We start from the raw sequence: 26247 nt of genomic DNA on the forward strand, positions 1-26247 counted from the left end.
TTAAGTTTATGCAATGAATGAACAATACTGAGTTCCAGTGGTGCACCTCATAAATTGTCCCTGGAGGAAAGTTACTCCTTAGAGCTCATAAGAACTCTTCTCTCACCCTGAATACACCCTGTTAAATTACTTTACCATCGCACCCACGCCCACACCCACACCCGGTCAGTCCTTCAGGCTGAGGAAAATTGTACTCAGAGCATTAACTTTACATGGAGGTTACTGCAGAGCACTACGAGGTGCATAGTATATAGCAGTCCTCAGCTCTGAACAACCTGAGATGGAAAGAATTCAAGCTTTCCTCATACTGTTTGCATAGCTTCTAGATCAGCTGGCCATAAGCCATTGGTTTAATTTTAACATCTGTGTTTCTTTTTATAGTGTTCATATAATATACAAGTTTATCAGTGCAGGAGACAGATGAAAAACTTGCTTAAAAATGGTCATTCAGTGTGTTGGTCTTAATTTTGAGTGTTCCATTTTTGGATGATAGCAAATTCTGTGCACAATATTGCTGTGTAATGAGTAAAGACTCACTAACGAGTAGCATCCTTGTTGGACACCTTGTATAACTTAAATATTTATTTTAAATTTGACACTTCACTGCACATGTCAGTCTGCATCATGTCTGTAGACAAAAATCAATAGAAATTATTTTATTATTCTGTAATTACTTATATTGACTGCTGCCTTTAAAATCACTGAACCATAGAACTAATGTTTCCCTTGATGTCTCCCTTGGTTAGTGAAAGAATTATATTGAAGTAGCCAGTGAGATTAATTCCCATCATCTTTATTACAGTCACTTATTCCCGCAGTCTGGGTAGTGTTCATTTAGCTTCTGCTGGTTGGGTTAACGTAACAAACCAAATATTTATAAATGTTTTCTTATAGGTGACAAGCAAGTGTTTTAGCATTGTGGAAGAACCAAACAATGAAATGTTTTATGTTGCCATCTTCATACAATGCCTCATTTTGATTGGAGTCACAGTGCTATCTCAATACAAATCATAAAAATAATCATATGCTGCAGCTCATCCTCCTCTCTTTCTCCTTTAATAGCAATGAGAAAGGAATACGGAATAACCATTAATACCCTTCCTATTTGACCAGTGTCATCTTGTAGAAAATATTTTTTTTCTTCAATGAGACAGCTTCAGCCCCAGTGCGGAGTGGTGGGGTTAGGGCTTCAGCCCTGCAGGAATGGGAGTCTTGGGGCTTCAGCCTGGGCTCAGGGCCTCAGCCCTGCTCCTGCTGAAGCCCCAAGTTCTGGCAGGTGCGCCCCACAGAGCTGAAGCTTCAAGACCTTCCTCCCCTGCTGGGCAGAAGCCAGAGGGGATGGGTGGAGGAGCACAAGATCCCCTCAGATTTTTGCCAGGGTTTGCTGGCCCCACTCGATCACATGGTGCTACCAGATCCCCTCTCTGCACAGCAACTGGTGGAGCCAGCAAGCTGGGAGCTGTGGCCATGGGGAGAAGCAGTGGCAAACAGCCGGGAGCTGTTGGGAGAGTCTCTGCGTTTGCTGCTGCCTCTCCCAAGGAGCTAAAACAGCGGCCCCTCCCTGCAGCTTCCAGCTGTTTGCAGTGGCCTCTCCATGCAGAACTAACACCTGGAACTGCGGGGAGGAGCTGTTGAGGGTGAGCTGAGGGCAAGACTCAAGCTGTTGGGAGGGGCAAATCTTTAAATTGTGCCACCCTCCTGGTAGGCATCAGTTGTCTCTAGCAGAAGCCCCGTAGTGCCCTCTGCCCCCCCACTCTGGTGCCACAGGGCAGAAGCCCCAAGCTTCCCACCACAGTCTGGTAGGTAGAGAATGGAGGAGGAATGGAGGGAGCCACAGTTTAACTGTAAAAGTGCCTGGCTCGAGAGCTGCAGTTTGGCACCCTTGGAATATGTTATTGTGATCATAGAAGTTAAAGATTAAAAAAAAAATCCCTTCTTGTCATGTTTCTCTCTCCATTCCCAATCATGCAGAATTGTTTTGTACATTTTCTAGTATTTTTGTCGAGTTCAGTGTAGGATATCTGTTATAATGCCAGATGCTCAAAATCATGAATCAAACCCCAAACAATCATGATATTGCCTTAAAAATAATGAAACTTTTAAAAAAATTAGTTTTTTCTTTGTTGGATTTTGAGCCTTTTTTCCTCCTCCTGTCTTTCTTTTAAAACAAAAGCTGAGATTTTCATAAAATCACTTGACTCCAGGAGCTGGAACTTGAAGAAAAGCACCAAATATCATGAGACTGATATCTCAAGGAATGGAAGTTTCCATCATTTCTCTAAGGAGGGGATTCCACCTCGTAATTGGACATTTTTCTTGATACTCGTTAGGTTAATAACATGTCTCTAGCGCTCCTCCACCCCTTAGTTGTATATTAGTCAATTTATATGAATTTAACTCTTTCAATCTTTTAAATCATAAGTTAGTTCCTCATAAGTTTCCTGGTGTATTTTAGTCTTCGCTGAACTTTCCTGTTTGTCCCTGTTGTTTTATTTATTTGGTAATCTAGTTCTTAGAATTGAATGCAACATTACATGTGGGTGTTTACCAAAGACATTTAGAGGCCTATTTATGTAGTAGAAAATTACATTGGCCTTTTCTGTTACTATATCACACTGCAAGTGCATATTTGCTGTTTTTTTCCCCTGTCCCACTGACTGTAAATTTTCAGATTTATCTGATACCCTACATTATGTTTGTAATATTTTTGGAAGCATAGTATTAACAAATATGAAGAAATATACAGCAAGAGCCCTATCCTGAGCTCCTTACTCTGCCAGAGGTGACACTGAAGTTGGTAAATAAGAAACCCAGGGTGAAGCCCATTATGAACTAGAATACAGGATATATCAAGTCCTATCTTTTGTTGCATAGACAAGGCATGTTCTAGAGAACAAGAAAGATCATGCTTTTCTTAAACTAGGAGGAACATCTATAGAGAGAAGTAATTGTTGGTTTTGCACTCAATTAAGTAGTAACTCAACTCACTTTGAGAGTGGTGGTGATAAAATACTACTTTAAGGGTAGGAAGGTTTCAGAGTGGTTGCTGTGTTAGTCTGTACCAGCAAAAACTGATGTGATTATATGTTTAAAGGTATAACACTTTATTTCACGTCTGAGATAGTTTTTGTCCCAAGGACAATAATTTCACAATTGTTGGTAAAGAAAATGGAAAAAATACTATTTAATTTTACAGTTTTAAAAAGAAATTGTGTTGATTCTCTTAAGGAGTTCTCTGAAGTGGGATGCATGCTCCTTTAGCTGGGTGATTGTTTTATTTGAAAGAACAGTATCTGTGTATGTGAAATGATATTTTGACTTCATTAATCCCTAATAGAAAATTAATAGACTTTCTTTCATGGGCTCATCTTTCCTTTAGTCAATAGGAATCTATTTTTCTCAAGTATCTTATAGGCAATAGACTTTTCCCTGCACTTTGCCATAATCTTAATTTTTTAAAATCTATCTAGGTAACCAGTGTGGTTCTCTGTCAGGTAGATTTGGTGTGAAAATGGGTAACTTGTCAACAACTCCATAAAAATTTAACTGAATTTGGTGCATGTGTAATAAAGATATGTCAGGGTTAGTTACATATGTGTAAGACTGGATACTATAATGATTTTCCTAAATTGCCTCCTGTGCAATTCTGTCAGCCTTATATTCTTTCACATTCAATAATACCTCTGAACATTCAAGGGAAAATAAGATGTGAGAAGCCTCTCCCCCAAAGGACCAGTATTACATAAGAAATTGCCTCTGCCAGTGTTCCCTTAGATTACATCACAGAAAATATTTTTTTTCCAGATACAGTACCGTGCTTGTTGTGTAAAAATGGGATAAAATTATCAATATTTTGATGGATGAGTTTAAAAAAACAATTTTTTTTCACTGAAATTGACTCACCAACCTTGGCCCTGGGACTACACCGTAATTTTATATTCAGAAGCACATAGAATGTGTGTAAAAGTTGCAGTCCTCTTAATTTAAATTATTTTAGATCTTGGAAAGTACAGATTTAGTCTAAAGAAAATTACATCTTGGAATAAGAAAGGTCCTAATGTATAAGCATGTTGTGCTGAACTCCAAAAAAAAAAAAAAAAAAAAGCATTGAGTGAATTTTACTACAGTAACTCCTCACTTAACGTTGTAGTTATGTTCCTGAAAAATGCGACTTTAAGTAAAACAATGTTAAGCAAGTCCAATTTCCCCATGAGAATTAATGTAAATAGGGGAGTTAGGTTGCAGGGAAATTTTTTTTTTGCAGACAAAAGGCATTATATACATTTTAAACAATTTTAAACAAGCATTTTAATACTATGCTGGGGGTAGGGGGAGTTCTGTGCTTGTGCTGTGTGTTTACAAACATACTGTACATGCAATATAGTACTATAGTTGGGGTCTGCCGGCGGGCGGGAGGTGCTGTGGATGGGAGAGGGTGTAGGGAGGCTGCCAGCTGTCGAGAAAGCAGACAGCCAAACAGTGTAAGAGTGGAGCATTGCACAACTTTAAATGATCATGTTCCCTAATTGTTCAGCAACGAAACAACGTTAACCGGGACAATTTAAAGTGAGGAGTTACTGTATAATCAGTGTACTATTTTTTCCACATAGACTAATTTTCTAGAATTGATATTTTAGTAATAGATAAAATTTTATTTGAATTCTCTTGAAAAGTTAGAATGAAGAGGTACAATATTAATTAGTTCAGATTGACTTTTTATTTGGAAATATTCTAATCCCTTAATATTACTTTAATTGTGTGGAGAACTTTCTAATATGCTACTTTAGAACTGACTAGATGCTGGAGTATAGGCATAAATAGTAGCCTACGTTAGTAAAGTATTAGGAATTCAGGAGGTTTGTTTTTATTTACACCAAGGGTCGGCAACCTCTGGCACGCAGCTCACCAGGGTAAGCACCCTGGCAGGCCAGGCCAGTTTGTTTACCTGCCGCATCGGCAGGTTTGGCCGATTGCAGATCCCACTGGCCACAGTTCACCGTCCTAGCCAATGTGGGGTGGCGGGAAGCCACGGCCAGTACGTCCCTCAGCCTGTGGCACTTCCCGCTGTCCCCATTGGCCTGGGATGGCAAAGTGCGGTCAGTGGGAGCCGCGATCGGCCGAACTTGCCGACGTGGCAGGTAAACAAACTGACCCGGCCCGCCAGGGTGCTTACACTGGTGAGCCGCATACCAGAGGTTGCCAACCCCTAATTTACACCATATTTTATCAATTATACTGGAGTCTTTGTGCCTATGTTCTTTGAGTCTCTTAAAAACTAAATACTTGCTGTTTGCATAAAATATGTTGAGATTTAACCACTATACATTCCGGAATTGAATATTATTTAACAACTACTTTTGGTCAGAGTTTTTGGAATTGGTCCTTAGAGGGTTGCATTCATTAGGGTTATGACTTGAGGAGAATTGTACTAATGCTGGTGAAGGGAATTCTGTAGCTAGTAGCAAAGCTATCTAAAAGGCATTATGAAAAAAGAAGGTGATTGGCTTACTCAGGTTCAGACTGTGCTGGTTTGCATTATCTACTGGATTTTGGATATATTAGCAATTGTTGCATAAGCTGTTATTACTTTAAAAAATAACATAAACTCTCACAAAGGTGTATTACTTAAGATTTTTGAGAGCTTGTATTGGACATGTGAGTGCTCTGCATTTCCTTCGTGTCAAAGAAATCTAGACACGTAGCTGTAAGGTGTGAGGGAGGCAGCACCACCTTCTCTAAGGGTGTTGTGAGTGACATTTTCAAATGTATTTTACTTTAAATTAGGGCTGTCAAGCAATTTAAAAAATTGCAATTAATCGCACGATTAAAAAATAATCGTAATTAATCGCGCTGATGAACAATAATAGAATGCCATTTATTTAAATATTTTTGGATGTTGTCTACATTTTCAAATGTTGATTTAAATTACAACACAGAATACAAAGTGTACAGTGCTCACTTTATATTTATTTTTTATTACAAATATTTGCACTGTAAAAAACAAAAGAAATACACCTCTACTCCGATATAGCACTGTCCTCGGGAGCCAAAAAATCTTACCATATTATAGGCGAAACCGCATTATATCGAACTTGCTTTGATCCACTGGAGTGTGCAGCCCCGGCCCCCATGCTATATCCGAATTTGTGTTATATCCGGTCATGTTATATCGGGGTAGAGGTGTAGTATTTTTCAGTTCACCCAATACAAAACTGTAGTGCAATCGCTTTATCATGAATGTTGACTTACAAAAGTAGAAATATGTACAAAATATAACTGCACTCAAAAATAAAACAGTGTAAAACTTTAGAGCATACGAACCCACTCAGTCCTACTTCTTGTTCAGCCAATCGCCCAGACAAACAAGTTTGCTTACATTTACAGGAGATAATGCTGCCCGTTTCTTGTTTGCAATGTCACCTGAAAGTGAGAACAGGATTCACAGGGCATTGTTGTAACCAGCGTTACAAGATATTTACATGCCATATGGGCTAAAGATTCATATGTACTTTCATGCTTCAACCACCATTCCAAAGGACATGCATCCAAGCTGATGACAGGTTCTGCTCAATAATGATCAAAGCAGAGCGGACCGACGTGGTTACTTTCATCATTTGAGTCAGATGCCACCAGCAGAAGGTTGATTTTCTTTTTTAGTGGTCCGGGTTTTGTAGTTTCGGCATTGGCATTGGCATACTTCAGATTCTTAAACCCTGAGTCCAGTGCTGTAGCTATCTTTAGAAATCTGACATTGGTACCTTTTATTGCATTTTGTCAAATCTGCAGTAAAAATGTTCTTAAAACGAACATGTGCTGGGTCATCATCTGAGACTGATGTAACATGAAATATATGGCAGAATACAGGTAAAACAGAGCAGGAGACATACAATTATTCCCCATGGAGTTGAGTCACAAATGTAATTAACACTTTTTTTTTTAACAAGCATCATCAGCATGGAAGTATGTCCTGTGGAATGGTGGCTGATGCATGAAGGTAAATATGAATGTTTAGCACGTCTGGCACGTAAATACTTTGCAATGTTCGCTACAAAAATGCCATGCAAATGCCTGTTCTCACTTTCAGGTGACATGGTAAATAATAATTTACCAGCATTATGTCCCGTAAATGTAAATAAGCTTGTTTGTCTTTGCGATTGGCTGAAGAAAAAGTAGGACTGAGTGGACTTGTAGGCTCTAAAGTTTTACATTGTTTTGTGTTTGAGTGTAGTATGTAACAAAAAAATCTACTTTTTTAAGTTGCACTTTCACAATAAAGAGATTGCACTACAGTACTTGTATGAGGAGTGAAAAATACTATTTATCATCTTTACAGTGCAAGTCTTTGTAATTAAAAATTATGTAAAGTGAGCACCCTACACTTTGTATTCTGTGTTGTAATTGAAATCAATATATTTGAAAATGTAGGAAAACATCCAAAAATATTTCATTGATTTTAATTGATATTCTATTGTTTAACAGCGTGATTAAATCTGCAGTTCATCATGATAAATTTTTTAATCGTGATTAATTTTGTTAATTAATTGCATGAGTTAGTTGTGATTAATCAACAGCTTTACTTTTAATAGAAAAAAAGGTATAAATGCCTCAAATGAAACAGTTCATTTCAGATCAAACAGAATGTTGTATATAACTGAAAACCATTTTTTGTTTTGGGCTCATCTGAAATATTTTCCAGAATTTTCATTTCAGCCAGCAAACCAAAAAATCAGTTATTTACATAGCTCCAATCAGGATACTGTGTGAGAAGTTCTGAGTTTGTGCAGATTGTGATTGGCTAGCTAGAGAGTTCCAAAGAATTGTGAGCAATACAAAGGAAATTTGAATACAGATCATTTTTGGTTTTTTAAATGTTTTTGTGGCAGAAGTGAGTAAATATTATTTAAAAGAATTATTGTAAATTGAATTGCCTTCTGAAGAGTTAATATGCCAAATTTGGAGACTTAAATCAGACACTGAGTTGTGAAACAGAAGTTTAGTCCTGTTTATTATAAGTGAAAAACTCAATGCAACTTCAACTATAGAGTTCATATCAATACCCCCATAATAAAATTGTTGCTGATTTGAAATATGTAATAGAGCAGTGTTTTTCAATCTGTAGGATGTGATTCAGTACTGGGTCGCAGCATGTAAGGTGCTGGGTCCCCTTGCTCTGGTCAGCACTGCCGACCAGGATGTTAAAAGTCCTGTCGGTGGTGCTGCCTGGCTAAGGCAGGCTAGTGCCTGGCTGAGGCAGGCTAGTGCCTACCTGTTCCAACACTACGCTGTGCCCCAGAAGTGGCCAACAGCAGTCCGGCTTCCAGGCAGGGGAGCCACGGGGCTCTGCATACTGCCCAAGCACTGGCTCCGCACTCCCATTTACTGGGAACTGACCAATACGAACTGAGGGGCGGTGCCTGTGGGCAAGAGTTCTGCAGAGCCGCTTGCGCACCTCTGCCTAGGAGCCAGACCTGCTGCTGGCCACTTCCGGGGTGCAGTGCGGTCTGTGGTGCTCCCTGGCTGCGCCACTGACTGAGAGCTGCTAGAGGTAAGTCTGTGCCCGTGCCCCAATCTGCTGCCCTAGCCCTGAGCCCCCCGAACCTGGAACCCCTTCTTGCACCTCAAACCCCTCATCCCCAGCCTAGAGCCCTGACCCCCCTCCCACACCCCAACCCTCCACCCCAGCCCTGAGCCCCTCCCACACTCCAACCCCCACCCCAGCCCTGAGCCCCCCCAAACCTGAAGCCCCTCCTGCACCCCAAACCCTTCACCCCCAGCCCTGAGCCCCCACAAACCTGGAGCCCCTCCTGCGCCCCAGCCGCCTAACCCCCTCCAGCACCCCAAACCCCTGTCCAAGCCCAGAGCCCCGTCCCACACCCCAAACCTCTCATTCCCAGCTCCGTTGGGCCATGGGCATCAACAATTTTCTTCAACTGGGTCCCCAGAAAAAAGTTTGAAAACCGCTGTAATAGAGTTTGCTGAACACACAAAATGGTGTAAATATCCAGTGTCATTTTAATATTTACTGGCTGTATATATTTACAAAAAGTGCAATATTTAAATTGCCTGTCTGCAATATGTATTATGGTGTAAATGGAGAATAGACTTTTATGCTTTTGGTTAGGTAGGATTGGGATATTAGCTCTTCAGTAATATGACTGAACAACTATTCAAATATTTCTTCAGATTGTACTGTAATTAGGTTGGCTGTTATTTTGCTTTATGAAGGCCTTTAATCAACTATCAGTTTTTATACACAATTTACATTGATTTCCATGGGAGCTACACACATGAAACCACATTAAAATATGGACCTTAAATGTAGGGAATGGAGGGCAGCTAGGGTTGAATAAGGGCTTGTTTGGTGAGTAAACCGTTTAAGTTGCTAGGGTTTTAATCAGTTTAGTGGTGTTTGAAGTGATTACAGCAATGCCTGTTCTTTTATTGGAATGTGACCAAATAGGGTTCTGCAGTTGCTTAAATTGTTCACTTACTTTGGTTGCTGAATAATTTTTATAGCTCTGCAAATTATTAGTTTTGCTTTATTTCCTGTGTGTTGTCTGAGTTTATGGTTTAAAGAGTGACTGATAGTTGAGTCAAGCAGGTTTTACTTGTGCTATAATAATTGATTTCAGTGACACAGGTATAGAAAATCCATATTCAAAGTGCTTTACTGCTGAAAAGTTTACAGTAACTCCTCACTTAAAGTCGTCCTGGTTAAAGTTATTTTGTTTTAGTCGCTGTTCTATTAGACAACATGCTAATTTAAAGTTGCACAATGTTCTAATGTCCTCCACTCCCCGCCCCCCACAGATCAGCACCTCCCACCCCCTCCCACGCCTCCTGCCAGCTGCAATCAGCTGTTTTGTGTCATGCAGAGAGGCTCCAAGGGAAAGGGGAGGAGTGAGGACATGGTGTGCTGGAGGTAGGGGGCGGAACTGAGTGGGAAGAGGTGGGGTGGGGCATTGTGGGAAGGAGTGGAGTGGGGCCAGGGCCTGGGGCAGAGCTGAGGGTTGAGCACCTGTCAGTTTGAAAAGTCGGTACCTGTGGATTACAGGCTCTCTCCCCTGCTGCCCAGGGCAGGTTTTTTACTCACCCAGTAGCAGAACGAGCTGCTGATCCACCGCCAGACTTCCTGCACCTAGAGACACCCCTTGCGCTAGCATCAAGCTGCCCCATCACTCACGGCTCTTGCCTCTGACTGGCTCCCAGACGCTGCAGCAACTGAGGGCAGCCTGCCTCAAACCCCTCATCCCCAGCCTAGAGCCCTGACCCCCCTCCCACACCCCAACCCTCCACCCCAGCCCTGAGCTCCTCCCACACTCCAACCCCCACCCCAGCCCTGAGCCCCCCCAAACCTGAAGCCCCTCCTGCACCCCAAACCCTTCATCCCTAGCCTTGAGCCCCCACAAACCTGGAGCCCCTCCTGCACCCCACCCGACTGCCTCAGGGCTGCTTTCTCCTCTCATGAGATCGCTGCTGCTGCTCCTTTCACCTGCTCCTCTCGGGATTAGCTGCCGCTCTGAGAGGAAGGTCTCCCAGAAGCCTATGGATGTCTCCAGCTCTGCAGGGATCTAGAGGCCCAGTGCCTCTGTGTTATGTGTCCCGAGCATATCATGCAACCCGGCAGATTGGTTCCCTCAAACTGGGGGTTGGGACCCCTCAGGGGGTCACGAGATTATTATATGGGAGGGTCGCGAGCTGTCAGCCTCCACCCTAAACCCCAGTTTGCTTCCATCATTTATAATGGTGTTAAATATATAAAAAAGTGTTTTTAATTTATAAGGGGAGTCTCACTCAGAGACTTGCTATATGAAAGGGGTCACCACTACAAAAGTTTGAGAACCACTGCCTTAGGAGATGACTGGTCTCCCCAGTTGGGGGGAGAGAGGTCAGTGACTTATCTAGAGCAGCCATTTGTGTGATCTGCTGCTCAGAGGCCAGTAGAGACATCCCCCTTGGGTGCTGGGGAAGGATGCAGCACAGTGTCCCTTCCTATGTGCTGCAGCTTGCCTGCTCTGCCTGGCTCCTCTATCGAGCCTAAACCCTCAGAGCTTGCATGGGGAGGACTCTGCTGGTCTGGGGGAGAGGGGGTGTTGTTGGCCCACACCCTCACCCTGGGGCCTGAGGATGTTCACTTACCCTAGTCACAACTGAGAGTCAAACAGCATATAATATCTTTTGTCTGGCAACAATTTTTTCCCTGGAACTTAACACCCACACCCCTGCCCCCCCCCCCCAGTTTACATTAATTCTTATGGGGAAATTGGATTCACTTAACATTGTTTTGCTTAAAGTTGCATTTTTCAGGAACATAATTACAACGTTAAGTGAGGAACTACTGTGTAACATCGGTCATTCCTAATCCCATCCTTCAAGAAACCCTTACTGTTTAAACTGACAAAAGGCTCTCACGGAATTTAGTTATATCTAAACATAGCATTGGAATTGAAGTGCATTTTGTTCATCAGCGTTTGTTTTTAGATATGGTCTTTGTATCTCTTGTTACATTGAAGCAAGTCTTTTATTTTTTTTCTCCAACACTTGTGATACTTGTTGAACTGTTAGCAAATTTAACTGTAAATCTTAAAGTTGCAAGCTATATCCTCAGACTCCAAGGGCCTTCTTAATATGTTTTGTACAGCTTTTGGTCCTGGCAGGGAGTAAAATGCGGCCTGAACAATTTAAATGCGTTTTGGAGTGCATACCTGAATCATATTGTAATGCTGCTTTTTCTACCCTATCTGTAGCTTCCTGCAGATTTCACAAAACTGCATCTTACTGACAGTCTCCACCCACAGGTGACCCACGTTACCTCTAGTCACTCAGGATGTAGCATCACTAGTGATTCTGGAAGCAGCAGTCTTTCTGATATTTACCAGGTAAGACAGTATTTCATAAATACCAGCTCCTCAAACAGTTTTCTTAAGATAAATATTTTAATTCCAAAATGTCAGCCTAGAAGTGATTACATGAACTGTAATGTAGGTATTTTGGCGCACCTAATGTTGAATATACATTTCATTGCTTTTTGTCAATATTCATCTAGTGAAACAAAAGAAAAATCAAATTATTTACAAGGAAGTACGTTTTCTTTTGAAAATGGAGCAATTTGAGATTTTGATCCATATACTAGTCTAACATTTAAAGGTAACTCATGATTGGTAACTTAACGAATCTGATGCACATTCTCCTATTTATTTGAAGGTAATACTTAGGTCTAGTCTTCACTACAAAGGCTGTGCTGATATAGCTATACCAGCAAAGCCCTTTAGTGAAAATGCAGCATACGCTGGTATAATTGTGTCTCTACATTGGGCGGTGAGCGGGGGGTGGGAGTGGGGAGGAGACATAGTTTAGGAGTGCTGTTTTTGTTTTTTCCCTACACTCCTATCTCACATAACTGTGCTGATAAAACTTTGCCTTATAGACCTGGTGTTAACTTTTACTTGTAACTATCAGAGCCACTTGGCAGAATCTAGAGAAATGACCATAATACAAGCCAACGTGTTCTGTATGAACTTTGATTGACTCTATTTGTAATTTATAGTTTTGGAGAGAAATGTTTTCACACAATGTTAGATTGGAAGTTTTGAAATTTTAGAATTTAAGCTTTATGACCTAGTTTATGAGAGACTGTGTCTCTCCTGATGCCAAACTGCCACAGTTGAAATTAGTGAGTTTTCTTGAGCTGGAACATGTTTAGTGTAAGGGAGGGAGTTGCCAACAGTGTGCATTTTGTTCGCAGTCTCCCTAATCTATCAGAACTTCATTTTAATACTTTGCATATTTCATCTGTTCTTCTAGGTATTTGGGGAGGTGGCAGGTTAAGAGTTGGAGGAATTTTTAAAATGGTTATGCCTCTTGTGGGGGCCTCTTTTTTCATAAATTTGCTGGGATATCTCTTTATATTTTTGCTGGGATATCTTTTTATATTTTTGGAGTGATTTGAGTAGTCAAAGATTTATTGTGAAAGTTATCTAAAGGCTTTCAAAGCATTTGGTGAGTGCTTCTTGTCTAAATCTAAATAACATAAATATTTGAAATAAAAACAAAAACAAGTCTTATTCCTAAACTCTGTCTGATGCACACATGGTGCAACTCCTACTGAATTCAAGGAATTTCAGGCAAGTATTGGAGGGCAGAGTTTATACCTATAAATAGGAAAATGTACAGTTTTAAATGTGTATGTAGGGAAGCATAAGTGAATTTGAAACAAATGAATTAACTTTAATTGGAGTTAACTGTTAAAAGTATTTTGGAATACTGTTCACACTTTAGTTTTTCATAAACCACTTGCTGCCTACTATAGGAGCAATAAAGCCACTTACAAAATTATCAGAAGTTTACATAGGTAAGATAGTAGTTGAGAGTAGATTAGAAAAAAATAGTAATTTAGATTAAGGGAGAAAACCTATATATGCAGAAGCATAGATTTTTAGTTGCCTTGGTATTTGATATTGTGTTCTCCAGAGTGCATGTTGATGATATTGGCTGCCCTTAATCAGCTATTTTGAACTTGACCAATTGTTACATATAATTACTTTAGATTTTAGTGATCGTCTGATTTGGTGGATAAACCTGGAACCTCTTTGTAATTGAAGACTGGCTAAAGTCTTGGTCTCAGCTCAGTTTATACAGTAATCACAGTATCATAAGGACTTATTTTAACAAAATTATTAAAGTAACTGTACAGTTAGGAATGTGTGACAAGTACAGTGAATTTACCTTCAAAATCAGAATTTTTGCCTCTCTAAGAGATTGGTGCCTCTGGGTCAGAATTTGGGAATATACTGAGTGGAATTGGGGAATTAATACATTGTCTCACAGTGTAAGTGCGTTTTTATTCTAAAGATTCCAAAGTGCCTTCCAAATTCTATTCACATAATAGCAATGGAATGCATCTGTCTCTGTGAGCTAGTTTCAGGTTAAATTAGGTATACAAGGACATAGGTACTCCACTGAACAATGGCAGCGAACTTTTGGCAGAGCCTTAAGCAAACCCGTATCAATGGCTCTTTAATGGTCATGAAGAGGAGACAAGACCTTTGGATTTTTAAGGTTTGTCCAAAAAATCTTCCCCCACATTCAGCTTCATGGAATTCAAAAACCCATGTTCATAGAAGCTACAAAGGAATAGTTACCCCCAATAAAAGCTCTGTTATCTGGCATGTTGGGGGAATAGCAGGTGCTGGTTAATTGAATATTCTGGTTAACTGAGAGTATTTTCCCCCAAATAATTAGCATACAATAAAATGAATAAAGTATACAATAATATACAGATACTCACCAATCCAGTAGTAGTTCTGCACTGCAGAGTGATTGGTTTCTTGAAGCACTTAGGTGTATACAGGTAAAGTTTTCTATACAGTAGGTTCTCTTCTGACACTACATATCACTATGGGCAGTGCATGGCGTACACCCAGATCACTAAAAAATACACTTCTTACTAAAACTATACTGAACATAATTTAATCCTTTTTTTGATGATTCAGAAGGCACTTCAAGATCTTGCAGTGCCGCAGCGTCATCATTATCAACAATGAGTATCATTGTAGGTGTAGGAGATTGGGCCTATTATGACCCTATTACACACCCTGGGAGCTGCTTTTTAAAATAAATCCCTGATATCAGCTTGCTTACTTGTCTTCTGCCTCTTTTGCATAAAAGTAGAGTGCAGAATATGCAATTGCATAATGTTCTGGGCAGTGTACTAGTCCCAGTTACTAGATTGAAGATTTGTATTGAGAGATATCAGAAATGCTGGTTAATTGAGCTTTCTGCTGAATTGAGTGCCGGATAACAGAGCTTGTACTGTAGTTTATTTTCCAGTGCGTGGAACTTATCTGCTAAAGTTAAGTTTGCAGTAATAGAATTACCTTTACTTAGCTTCTGGCTGGGGTTTCAAATGAACCATAGGGAGTTAGGGGTGGCCTTTTGGCAATTAATTTCTTTAGGCTCCTTTGCAGATCCCAGCCAGGACTCTTTCAATGTTCTGTTGTAAATGAGGCTGATTACTTTTATTTAGACTGTAGAACATGAAAAAATTCAATCTAAAAATCCTTCACATACAAACTTAATATTATTCTGAATCCTGCACAAGCCAATCAGTGTAAATGAAGTTATTAAAAGGCCTCACTTAAGAGGCTAGTTTAGTTATGCTAAGGGAGGTCCATAGCCTGTGCTTAAATAAGTAGTAATTTATGAAAGTGATCATTGACATTAAAGCCATTTTGATTTTGTGGACACTTGTTACAAATAATGTATCTCTTCCTATCAAATTCATGTGTGTCAAATCTTTTCCACCAGGAAAGAAAAATTAAAGCTCATGCAGTAGGGACTGAAATTTACCCTGGTGCAGAGGGGCCTATGCAAGGCTTAAGCCCCACTGAAGTTTGCTTTTAAGTGAGCACCAGGCCTTGTGCAGGGGTGAATTTCAGTCTGTGAATAGCCAAAAATATAATTCATTCTGGGGATTCTGAGTTTTGAAATGCTGATATGGAGAATTGCTATAGTTAGTGCTGTGTCAGCACTTCTCTTGTAATTACCTTTTTTCAGCAATTTATAACTCGTTGCTGATGTTTTTTTAGTTCCAAATGATTTTATACCTATAAATCCATGTGATTTTTCTCAAATGAAAATTTCAAATACATTTTCTTAAATTAATCTTTTAATCTGCTAGTTCCAGGTGCATTATTATTCGTTATATTTTAAGGAATTTATTGTCTTAATTGTTTAACCTGAAAGCTGCAATTATTCATGTGTGCCTGTTTTTAAACAAGATTTAAAATTATGCATTTTTTAAAAATGTCCTGGTACAAACTTGTTCAGTCTACCCTGTAATGAGATAAATTTTCAAAACTGTTATTTTAATAACCCATAATCACTATATAATAAAGAATTCAGATAACTTGAAAATATAAAATGGAATATTACTCCATGATTTTTTATTTTTGTGCAAATACTCTTCAAGCTGTGCTTTTTCCAAATAAAAAACTGTGTATACACTCAGATACAATGATGTGCATTCTTATGCATAGATCTTCAAGATAGATATTCTATGCCAGTGTTTTTCAATCTTTATTCATGTGCAGACCCTTAAAAAGCTCAAATGGAGGTGCGGACTCCATGGAAATCATAGACATAGACTGCAGCTCCCCAGGGGTCCATGGACCACAGATTGAAAACCACTGTTCTACAACATTTACATCATTTATTTTCTACAGGATAGAAATAGGGTATGTTTTATGACTGTTCACAGATGAGGATAAATCATTAATCTCTCACCTCTAGTTTAGTCTGTAAGGGAAATGAGCATGGCATCTTGCTGCAGTGGATACATATTCAAGTTAGAAGACTGCTTTTCTTTTTTTTGCAGCTGCAGTTCATTTGAATCAAGTCAGACTCAATAATCCATGAAAAATACTGGTTAGAACTGAGACACTAGCACAATTAGTCTCTCATAAGTACAGACTATTACCTTCACTTTTATCCTCTCCCTCATTTTTTATTAAAAACAAAATATTGTAAACTAAAACTTATACTTACATAAACTTTGTTACTGTATCTTGGTTTTGATCATATACTGGGCATTAGGTTATCAATATTGTTTGCTCTGGTTTGATCTCGTATCATGGTATTTGTCTTTAAAATGGACATGTATACATTTTCTAGAATAGATAATACTGTAAAGAACGTCTTAGCAAGATTGTTGGGTTAAAGAGGCCTTCTGTTTCAAATGGGTAATAAAAATCAATAAAAATGTTTCCCTTTTGTTTAATTGTGAAGTAAATTATTAACTAACCCTTTGCTGCAAATCTGAGTGTATGGTGTCACACATTTTCTCAGTTAATTGTAGCTCTGTATTTGCTTCATAGCAAATACAAGGTGGTGGTGGTGGGGCCTCAAGAGCTGCTGTTTGTAATGAAAATAGATTCGTAGATCTTTTTAATTTGAATAAATCATGAAGCTGAATCATCAGATGCTTTCAGCATTGATCTTAGAATATTCCTGTTTCAGTATTAATGTCATGAATAAATTGATATGTCAAGTGCTGCACATGAAAGATAAATTCATTTAAGACAAGTATTACTTGCCAGGATGATTATATGTAATCTTTTCTCCGACTCCGTCTGAGATAGAGATCATTGAGGTGCTTTGAATAAGACTTCTTAATGTTGTTTTATACCTTAGTTCAGGAAGCAGGTTTATAAAGTGCCATACTATTTAATGTTACTTTTTGGGGAGGGAGGGGAAACTGGATGTTAAGAGATTGTTCTTGGCGCACACATGAGCCTATACATACCATAATACCCACTTCTGTCTTGTGCTGACTTTGGAAAACTGCCTGTCACTACTGCTTCTCACATGCAATAACTGCTTCCTTTATCGACACCTGTGGTTTATGCTGCCAGCTGACAAGCCAAGTTTGGAAATCAAGAAACTTGAACCTATAAGGGTGCTGTGTTGTTTTCTCCCCTCCCCCTGTTTTGAAAAGGTGGATAACTGTTTTTAGATTCTTTCTCTTGGCAGCCTTTCTTTCCCTTATCCTGCAATCAGATTGCACAGCTTCCTGTTAGCTTGACATGCCCTCTTGCGTCTGCTCCAGATTGTCTGGAACAGCAAAGGAAACTGCTTACATCCTTTTTGTGACCCTCCCAGGATACACACATCCCTTGGTAGTTTTCAAGATGCGAGCTTGTTTCTTACTATTATGATTATTAGAGGAAAAAAAGAAATGCACTCCACCACCAAAAAATGCTCTTCAAAAAAAGAACCAAAAGTCTTAAAATCTATTAAGTCAAGGTAACTAGTGTAACCCATCTCTTTGCAAACCCTGCTTCTGTAGTATACAAGTACAAAACACACTATCACTTTCAGACCTTAATAAAACAGATCAGCCTTTGGCAGTCAGCGTTGTAGTGTGACATGCACCTGGTGTTAGTGAATAGTATGTTGTGCTACCTCAAAAAAGCAAATTGTCAGATAGCTGGAGATAAGACTAGTCTTCCTGGAGCATGTTCTTTTAGATTCTGAAGTAAGAATACAGCTAAAAACAAACTCACTCCTACAACAGATATTAGTTGCTTAAATGATTACATAATTGTGTCAGTATGACTTATTGAGTGGACTGAAAATTTAGATTTCTGTCAGCTTCATGGTGTTGCAGCATCATTCACATTATCCTCAGCTATTCATGGAGAAAAATTTTTTTGATAGCCATAATTCACATACTAGAAAGAGAAAATGGGCATGGTAATATCTTTTATTCAAGCTTACATAGAGATCTTCTCTGTCTCACCAACAGAAGTTAGTCCAGTAAAAGATATTACCTCACCCACCTTGTCCCTGTAATATGCTGGTACCAACATGGTTACAACACTGTATAATCCACATATGACATACATGTTTAGATGATATATGTGGAGTGAACTTCATAGTAATACATTAGATATTGTAGCTTTCCAACCAGGTGGTCCAGAAGAGAAACTCTTGGTGGAGCTCAAAAAGCACACCCTAAAGGGTCATCCCTTCAAGATCTTTTTGATTTTCATCTAGCTATTGCCAGTCTCCTGGAATGAGGGCGCACCTGAAGCTTGGGACAAGGGTCTTCCTTTGAACTAAGGATGTACAAAGCTATCTTGGAGCTGCAGGCAATCCTGCTAACCCTTCTGTTCCTTGAGAAGTTCTTAAAAGGCCACCTCACTTTTATGAGAGCAGAAAACCCAGTGATGGTTGTCTCTCTCAACAAACAAGACTGAACAAAGTGCAAAGCCCTGTTGCTGGAGTCATCTCTTCTTTCCCAAGTATCCAAGAAGAACATCTCATCTGTGAAAGCTTTCTGTGCCCCAGGCTGACTGTTGAGCAAATCCATTCTTTATCCAGGGGAATAGTTATTCAATGGGAAAGTCTTTCATCATTTCAGAGTCTTGTTTCGTGCATCAACTTTCCCCTTTTGGGCCTGCTTGCATCACAGTCCAATCACTTTCTGCAGAGCTATTGAGGAGGTGCCCCAACTAAATGCTTGGGTTTATGATGGCTTCTTAGTTAACTGGACAAGAGAGTTTACCTGTATGTCCTCCTTGCTTCCCACTTATCTGGGAGGTCCTCCAGACCCCAGATTTCCTCTCTTTCTAAAATTTGTCATGAATGATTGCATCACAGCTGAATTTTTTCTTTTTTTATTTAAGGTTCATTGGGCAGAGCTTCCTGAGATATGGAACTGTTTTGTGGTGGATGGGAAAGGACTTTTCACTTTTGGAAAAGTCTTCTACTTTTCTCTGGAAAGACGTATCTTTAAAATGGCTTTGTCTAGAAACCTTAGATTATGGAGAAGCACTGTTCACTTAACAGTTTAGGTTGTAACCAGGTTTCTGTTATGAAACAAATTGTAGCCTGCTTTTAATGTATTTAGAAAGCTAATTTATTTTTCAAATTTCCCAGGTCTTTAGTCAGAGAGGACAACATGCTTACAGAATTCATTTGCTTCTGTGGAGTTTGAACATGAACATCTTGGAAGTCTAGCATATATTATATGATATCTGCATGGTGCCTTCTGGATTTTTTAGGCCTTGACAGAAATCAATAGATTTTAGAAAGAAACTGCTGGGTATGTCTACATAGCAAAGAAAAACCTGTGGCTGGCCTATGCCAGCTGACTTGGGCTCAGGCTGTGGGGCTGTATCATTGCTGTGTAGACGCCTGGGGTCAGGTCTCGGGCTCCAGCCTGACCCCGAAATTCTACACAGCAGTGAAACAGCCCCGCAGCCTGAGCCCTGGGAGCCCAAGTTGGCTGGCATAAGCCAGCTGTGGGTTTTTCTTTGCTGTACAGACATACTCATAGGGACCAGTCCAAGTGTTTCCCCTACAACACATGGGAAAACCTGCCACTGCCATGTCACATCTTCATGTATACACACAGGCACTCCCCTGACTTCATAACGCATTCATGAAGACACAAATCTGGAAACAGATCAATTGAAAGATTTTAATATGCCTGTAATGTCAAACTGAATCCTCTTAGTTTGAAGGACTTTACATTGTCTGCAGTGTAGTTTTGAAGAAATTCTGGAGTGGCTCTAGCAAGGAGACCAAAATACACAACTGTATTTTGACAGTAAATTAATATATGTTTTGGCATGTGCAAACTTGTTAGGTGTGTTCTGAGGGAAAACTGAAATTCTTCCCACTTTGAGTGCTTATTGTTTATATGGAATTATTTTAATTAGTTATTATATTTTTGTCTTATCATTTTTTGGAGAAATTATTTAATTACACTTAATCAGTTGCTTTTGGTATTTTTTGTTGTTTTTTAAAAATCTGATAGATATTTACATTCTAGGATAAAATAGTACTTTTGCTACTTCTACAAAATATAGTTGGTTAAATTTGTATTTGTGAATTGCCCTTTGTTCTTAGCTAGATCACAGTTATTACTGTGTCTGAGTCATCAAATCAGGAATATTATTATACTGTCAAGCACACAGTAGAAGACAATCCCAATCCCTGGCCTAAATAGCTTAGAGTCATAGAAATGTAGGGCTGGAAGAGACTTTGAAAGTTCATGTATTCCAGCCCCCTGTGTTGTGGCAGAACCAAGTAAAACTAGACCATCCCTGACCAATGTGTATCTAGCCTGTTCTTGTAACCTTCACTGGCAGGGATTACACAAGCACCCTCAACTACCCTAGTTAAAAAGTTTTTCCTAATATCTAACCTGAATCTCCCTTGCTACAGATTAAGCCCATTACTGCTTGTCCTCCCTTCAGTGGACATAGATAACAATTGATCATCATCCTCTTTATACCAGCCCTTACCATGTCTGAAGACTATTGTCAGGTTCCCCCTTAGTCTGAAAATTAGTTTGTTTTCTAATTTACAGTGGGTTACAGGATGGACATTTTAGCAGTGTTGTCGCATGGCAAGCTTATTTTACATAAAGAATATTGAACAGTAATCTGACCTTGTTAATAAGTGCAATCTCTTTTATAGGATTCACATATAGTATGGCATAGTTGAAAGTAAACACGCCAGAGATTTCAGAATTTAGTTAAATAAATAAATTATAGATTTTGTTATTTAGATCTTAATGAAGCTACTGGGTCTGGTTCTGTCCATTGACTCAGGTGGAGCTACTTCTGTCATACACAGGTGAGAGATCAGGTTTGTAATATCACCATACAAGGGCATCCAGCAGTTTCCATTACAGAAAACAGGTGACAATACTTACCCTATATATTACGTTTACTTTTTAAAACAAAGTTAAGAGCTGCACTGATTCTAAAAATCAGTGTCAAGTTTCTAATTTGTGGTGATCGCAGCTAATAAATTAAGGCCTGCTGCTCTGTTCCTTATGGGGATATTGTACACTCATCCACCCTTGATTTCAGCTGTAGAAGAGATTGATTAAGTTTTTAAAACCTGCTTTCGCAGATACATTTTATGTTGCATCTGGTTGCAGATTCTTTGATATCTAGAAGCACGCACTAATGAGGTATGTTGTGAAGTTACATTTAAATTCAGTCCTGTGAAAAATTCTTCAGGCAATTCTTTAGTTTTAATTAGTATACCTCTCCAAAAGCAAGCATTTGGATGTGGCCAACCTGGTAATATCTTGGACTGCTTGAGATGAGTAAATATTTACTGTTCTGTCAAACGTCTATTTTCAGATAAAAAGATGTCTGAAACTGTCTTTGAAGCTCCCTATTTGGAGCAGTTAATTTTAGGTACTTTTGTAGAGACTTAAAAAAAAAAAAAAGATTAAATGGTTGATCTTGAGTTTTTTCTTTTTGGTCACCAGAGTAGGATTCTTGTATTGGGGGTGGGCTGGAGGAAATTACTATTTCTCAAAGTGTTTGCAGTAGTCAGCAAAAATATTTCTACCCCTGACTGGTAGAGTGATTTTTTTTAAAGAGCTGATTGCTCTTGTGTTTGATTTCTTTAGTGTGACATGAATTTGAGTGGATCTCATGAACTGCTAATATTAGAGATTAATGACCTGTATCCTTATAAAGATGGTTTATTATCAGATGGTATGAATGAGTGTTTTCTAGTTCTAATTGATTTCATGAGAGCACCTGCTAAAATGTCAGAATTGGGGTGTGCTGGTCCCTACGTATATTCTGCTATGGGGTGTGCATGTGGTCCATGCTCCTGAGATCACGGAATTCTTGCAAGCAGTTTCTATTGGTCCGTGCCAGTGCCCCTGCTCTCCTCATGCTCCACACCGAAGGTATAAGGAGCGGGGTGAACTACCTCTCCAGGTACTTCTGATCGCTACATGTCCTCAGTTGGAATTCTCCGGTATCCAGAGTTGATCCTTTCTCTTCTTGTAAATGTTCAGTTTTCTATTCTATGGAGTTTTTTTTGTTAGTGTTTTGATAGTTCCCCAGTTAGTCAGTGTTAGAATCCATACAGTGGGAACCCTGCCTGTCTCCCAGCATGAAATTTAAATTATACTTAGGATACAGGCTTCAAAAACTATCGTCTCCTCCTTTTCAGTCAGTGCCTCTATTGCAGAAGTCCCCAAAATGTGGGGTGTGTAGTGGAACATTTTAAGAGGGGGATTGGGGCCCAGGCCAGCCCCCCGTGGGGCAGAAAGGGAGCGCCACCCAGCTCCTGGCCCCAGACTTGGCTGCTGGCCCTGGCAGCTGACCCAGGGCCCTGGTGGCCGATCCCAGTATCTGCTGTGGCCCCAGTCGTGGTTCCCTTACCCCTATCTGTGCCCCCCGCCACCTTCTGAAGCCATGGCCCCACTCCCAAGCCCAGCCCAGGGCAGTGGGTGCAGACAGGACTCAAGGTGAGGCATGAGGTAAAAAGTTTGGGGACCACTGCTCTGTTGCCTCAGAGAAGCTCCTATCTTGGCTAAAGTGCAATATCTGCTGCTGTTTTCCCTGATAAATGTGGCAGAACTTTGGCTTCAGAAGCACCTTACTGAGCACACAGTTGTGTGTCAGTCAGACCCAGACTGGGGAGGCCGCCCCCATACCTCACCTAGAATCATTAAGGCACGTGCCCCCTAGTACTGTGGCTGACTCCAGCGCAGAAAGCTAGCATAAGGAAAAAACTTTCATATGGGCCCTCTCATGAGTAAGGGATATTCTCACAAACAAAAAAGCAGATCCCTTCCAAGACCTTCTAAGACAAGAGATCCATCCCCGATCTTGTCCAGGCTGGGTGAGCCTTTGCACCCAAGAGAGAAGGATTTAGGAGGTCCTCCTAATCCTTATGGGCGTGATCAGAAGGCACCTAGAAACAAGGTTCCTTTGGAACCGGTCTCTGCATCACCTTCAACACCAATTATGGTACTAACTAAAATTAAACACTGGTTCCTGAAGAATTGGGAACTGCTGATGCTGTCAAAAAACACCAGGTTGAGACTCATTCACTGATGGTACTGTCACTGCTCCATAAGGAACCGACATCTAAATCTACCTGGCAGTACGGAGTGACAAGATACAGCCTCCGAAGGGGCCAGTGACTTACACCACTCCAGAGGATATGTTCATCCTCCTCTTGTTATTGGGACTGATACTCACTAAGGAGAAACTAACACCAGGGGAAATCAAGTACTCTGAAGAATTCTATCTTCCTTTTTGGAAACTGGCCACAGTTTCCCCTCATGGGGACCAACAGCACTGCTAATGTAACTTGATCCAACCTTTTAATTGTCAGGAGAATTGGACTTACCAGAGGAACCAGCTTCACCTCCACCTAGAGAGATCAACCTAAAGAGGAGATCATGGGTCTCCTGGAACCAGCCTCTGTCACACCAGCAGTGACCACCTCCTCAGGACTGATGGTACCCACTGCTTTGGAGACCACCACAACCTACTTTTGACCCATCATACTGGCCTTATTGGGTCCCATGTGCCATTTATGCATGCTATCTGGAATCTGTGTGATCCAGCAAGGAGTCTTACCACTGCTCTCCTCAGAGTTTTAACTAGGACTGCCTCTTGAGCCTATGGAAGGAGAGGAAGATAAGCTGAATCCTCCAGTACCAACCAGGGTACCATCCTTATCATCTGATGAGGCACTTGCTCCAGCCTCACCATCTCCCATGTAGACAATTTCAGGAGCTGTTAAGGTGGAATAGCTCCAGATCTTCTTAGAGGAGGTCCAAGATTCTCAACATAAGCTCCTGGATATCCTACAGGCTAAGGGATCCAGTTCGGTAAATGAAACCAAATTAGAACTGTCAGTGGCTGTATGGCTCACACTGGCTACCTATGCTCCTACCCCCAAGAGGGAAGAAAAGTAGTACTTTGTCCTTATAAAGAGGGCAGAGTTCTTGCTCAGATCAGATGAGGCAGCTCCACCATCTAACATCTCTGGGATCCTGGGCAACCATAGAGACGTCTAACTGGACTGCTGCTGAGACCATAGAATTTATACAAACAACCTTAGATTTGACCAGGATGAAGGTGTATCTCCCCAAGGACAAATTTCATACAAAGGGCACTCTGATAGATCTAGTTACACACAGCCCTCAAATCTCAGTCTGCCTCTCTTGGGGCATATGATGTGATATACTTCTATGATGCCATTCACCAGACTCCAAGTTCATGGCCTGCAGGCTTGGATCCAAACAGTATATATATGGAGCAAGCACAGCATGAACAGCATAGGAACAATCCCCTCAAGGTCAAGGCCTTACTGACGTGATAGAGGGACCTGGACTTGTGTATGTGGGAGTTCCATTTCTTTCCCCCAGGCTCGACAAGATGATAAGATGAACTCTGATAGGCTGGGGAGCCCACGTAGACAATTATACAGTGCAAGGTACTCTAAGACCTCACAAAGCCAGAAAGCACATAGCTCTTCTGGAACTGAGAACAGTTTGAAAGATCCTCAAAGTTTTCCTACCACTCATATGCTCCCAGCATGACCTGATAATATTGGACAATATAGCAATCATTTTCTATATAAACAAGTAGGGAGGAGTGAGATCCCTCCACTGTGTATAGAAGTGGTCTATTTATGAAACTGGTATATCCAGAACCGCTTCACCCTGTGTGCAGTCTAATTTCTGGGTGCCCAAAACTCGTTGGCAGACAGCCTGTCAAGGTTTTTTCCCCACTTTGAACTTTAGGGTTCAAGAAGTGGGGACCTGCATGATCACTTTTAAGCTTAATTACTAGCTTAAATTCAGTACGCTGCCACCAGCCAGAAGTCTGTGTCTGGCACACTTCTGTTCCCCCAAAACCTTCCCTGGGAAATCCAAGACCCAAACCCCTTGGGTCTTAAAACAAGGAGAATTTAACCATCCCCCTCCTTTTCCCCCCAGACTCTCCCCTCCCTGGGTTGCCTTGGGAAGCTTCACACCCATCCAAACTCCTTGGATCTTAAAACAAGGAGGAATTAATCATCCCCCCTCCTTTCCCCCCACCAATCCCTGGTGAGTTTAGACTCACTCCCTTTGATTTTTCCTTGTTTTAGAATCCATCAGGTTCTTAAAAAGAGAGCTTTTAATTAAAGAAAGAAAAGGTAAAAATTCTCTCTGTAAAATCAGGATGGAAAATGCTTTACAGGGTACTCAGATTCATATAGACTAGAGGGACTCCCCTCGCCCCCAGCCTGAGAGTCAAAGTTACAGCAAACAGAGGTAAAAATCCTTCCAGCAAAAAGACACATTTACAAGTTAAGAAAACAAACATAAGACTAATCCGCCTTGCCTGGCTATTACTTACAATCTTGAAACATAAAAGACTGATTCAGAAATATTGGAGAACCTGGAATGATGTCCCATTCCTCTCAGTCCCGAGAGCGAACAATGAACCAAAACAAAAAGCACAAACAAAGACTTTCCTCCACCAAGATTTGAAAGTATCTTGTCCCCCTATTGGTCCTCTGGTCAAGTGTCAGCCAGGTTCATTGAGCTTCTTAACCCTTTACAGGTAAACGAGACATTAACCATTAACCATCTGTTTATGACACAGCCTCAGCAGGCTTTTTGCCACAAGTGGGAATTACACAGTTCAGTAGTGGATAGCATCTTCACTCAGCGGGGAACCCCCGCTTGGAACCTGTTGCCTGCTAAGCAAACAGCTGTGCAACATATACTGCTCCAGAGGAGTTCAATGACAGTATTCCAGAGGGGGTGCTCTCCTTGAACTATGCCTTTCCTCCCATCGTACAGCTCTCTCCGATTCTGTGGAGGATTGGACAGACAGAATATGAGTTATCTTCATCACCTCCAAATGGCCTAGATAGTTCTGCTTTTCCATGTTCCTGACAAATGTCACCCAT

At 40.5% G+C, this 26247-nt stretch overlaps 1 protein-coding gene across 1 annotated transcript in view; it reads left to right on the top strand.

Annotated features, from left to right (window-relative positions):
* RAPGEF2 (Rap guanine nucleotide exchange factor 2) overlaps positions 1–26247 on the top strand; it is a 321965-nt gene that overhangs the window by 239482 nt on the left and 56236 nt on the right. The window contains exon 8 of the mRNA XM_050945499.1: positions 11748–11879. Within this exon, the coding sequence (XP_050801456.1) occupies positions 11748–11879 (132 nt within the window). The remainder of the gene's footprint in view (positions 1–11747; positions 11880–26247) is intronic.

This window comes from Gopherus flavomarginatus, chromosome 3, assembly GCF_025201925.1.
Source record: "Gopherus flavomarginatus isolate rGopFla2 chromosome 3, rGopFla2.mat.asm, whole genome shotgun sequence".
Classification (NCBI taxonomy): Eukaryota; Metazoa; Chordata; order Testudines; family Testudinidae; genus Gopherus; species Gopherus flavomarginatus.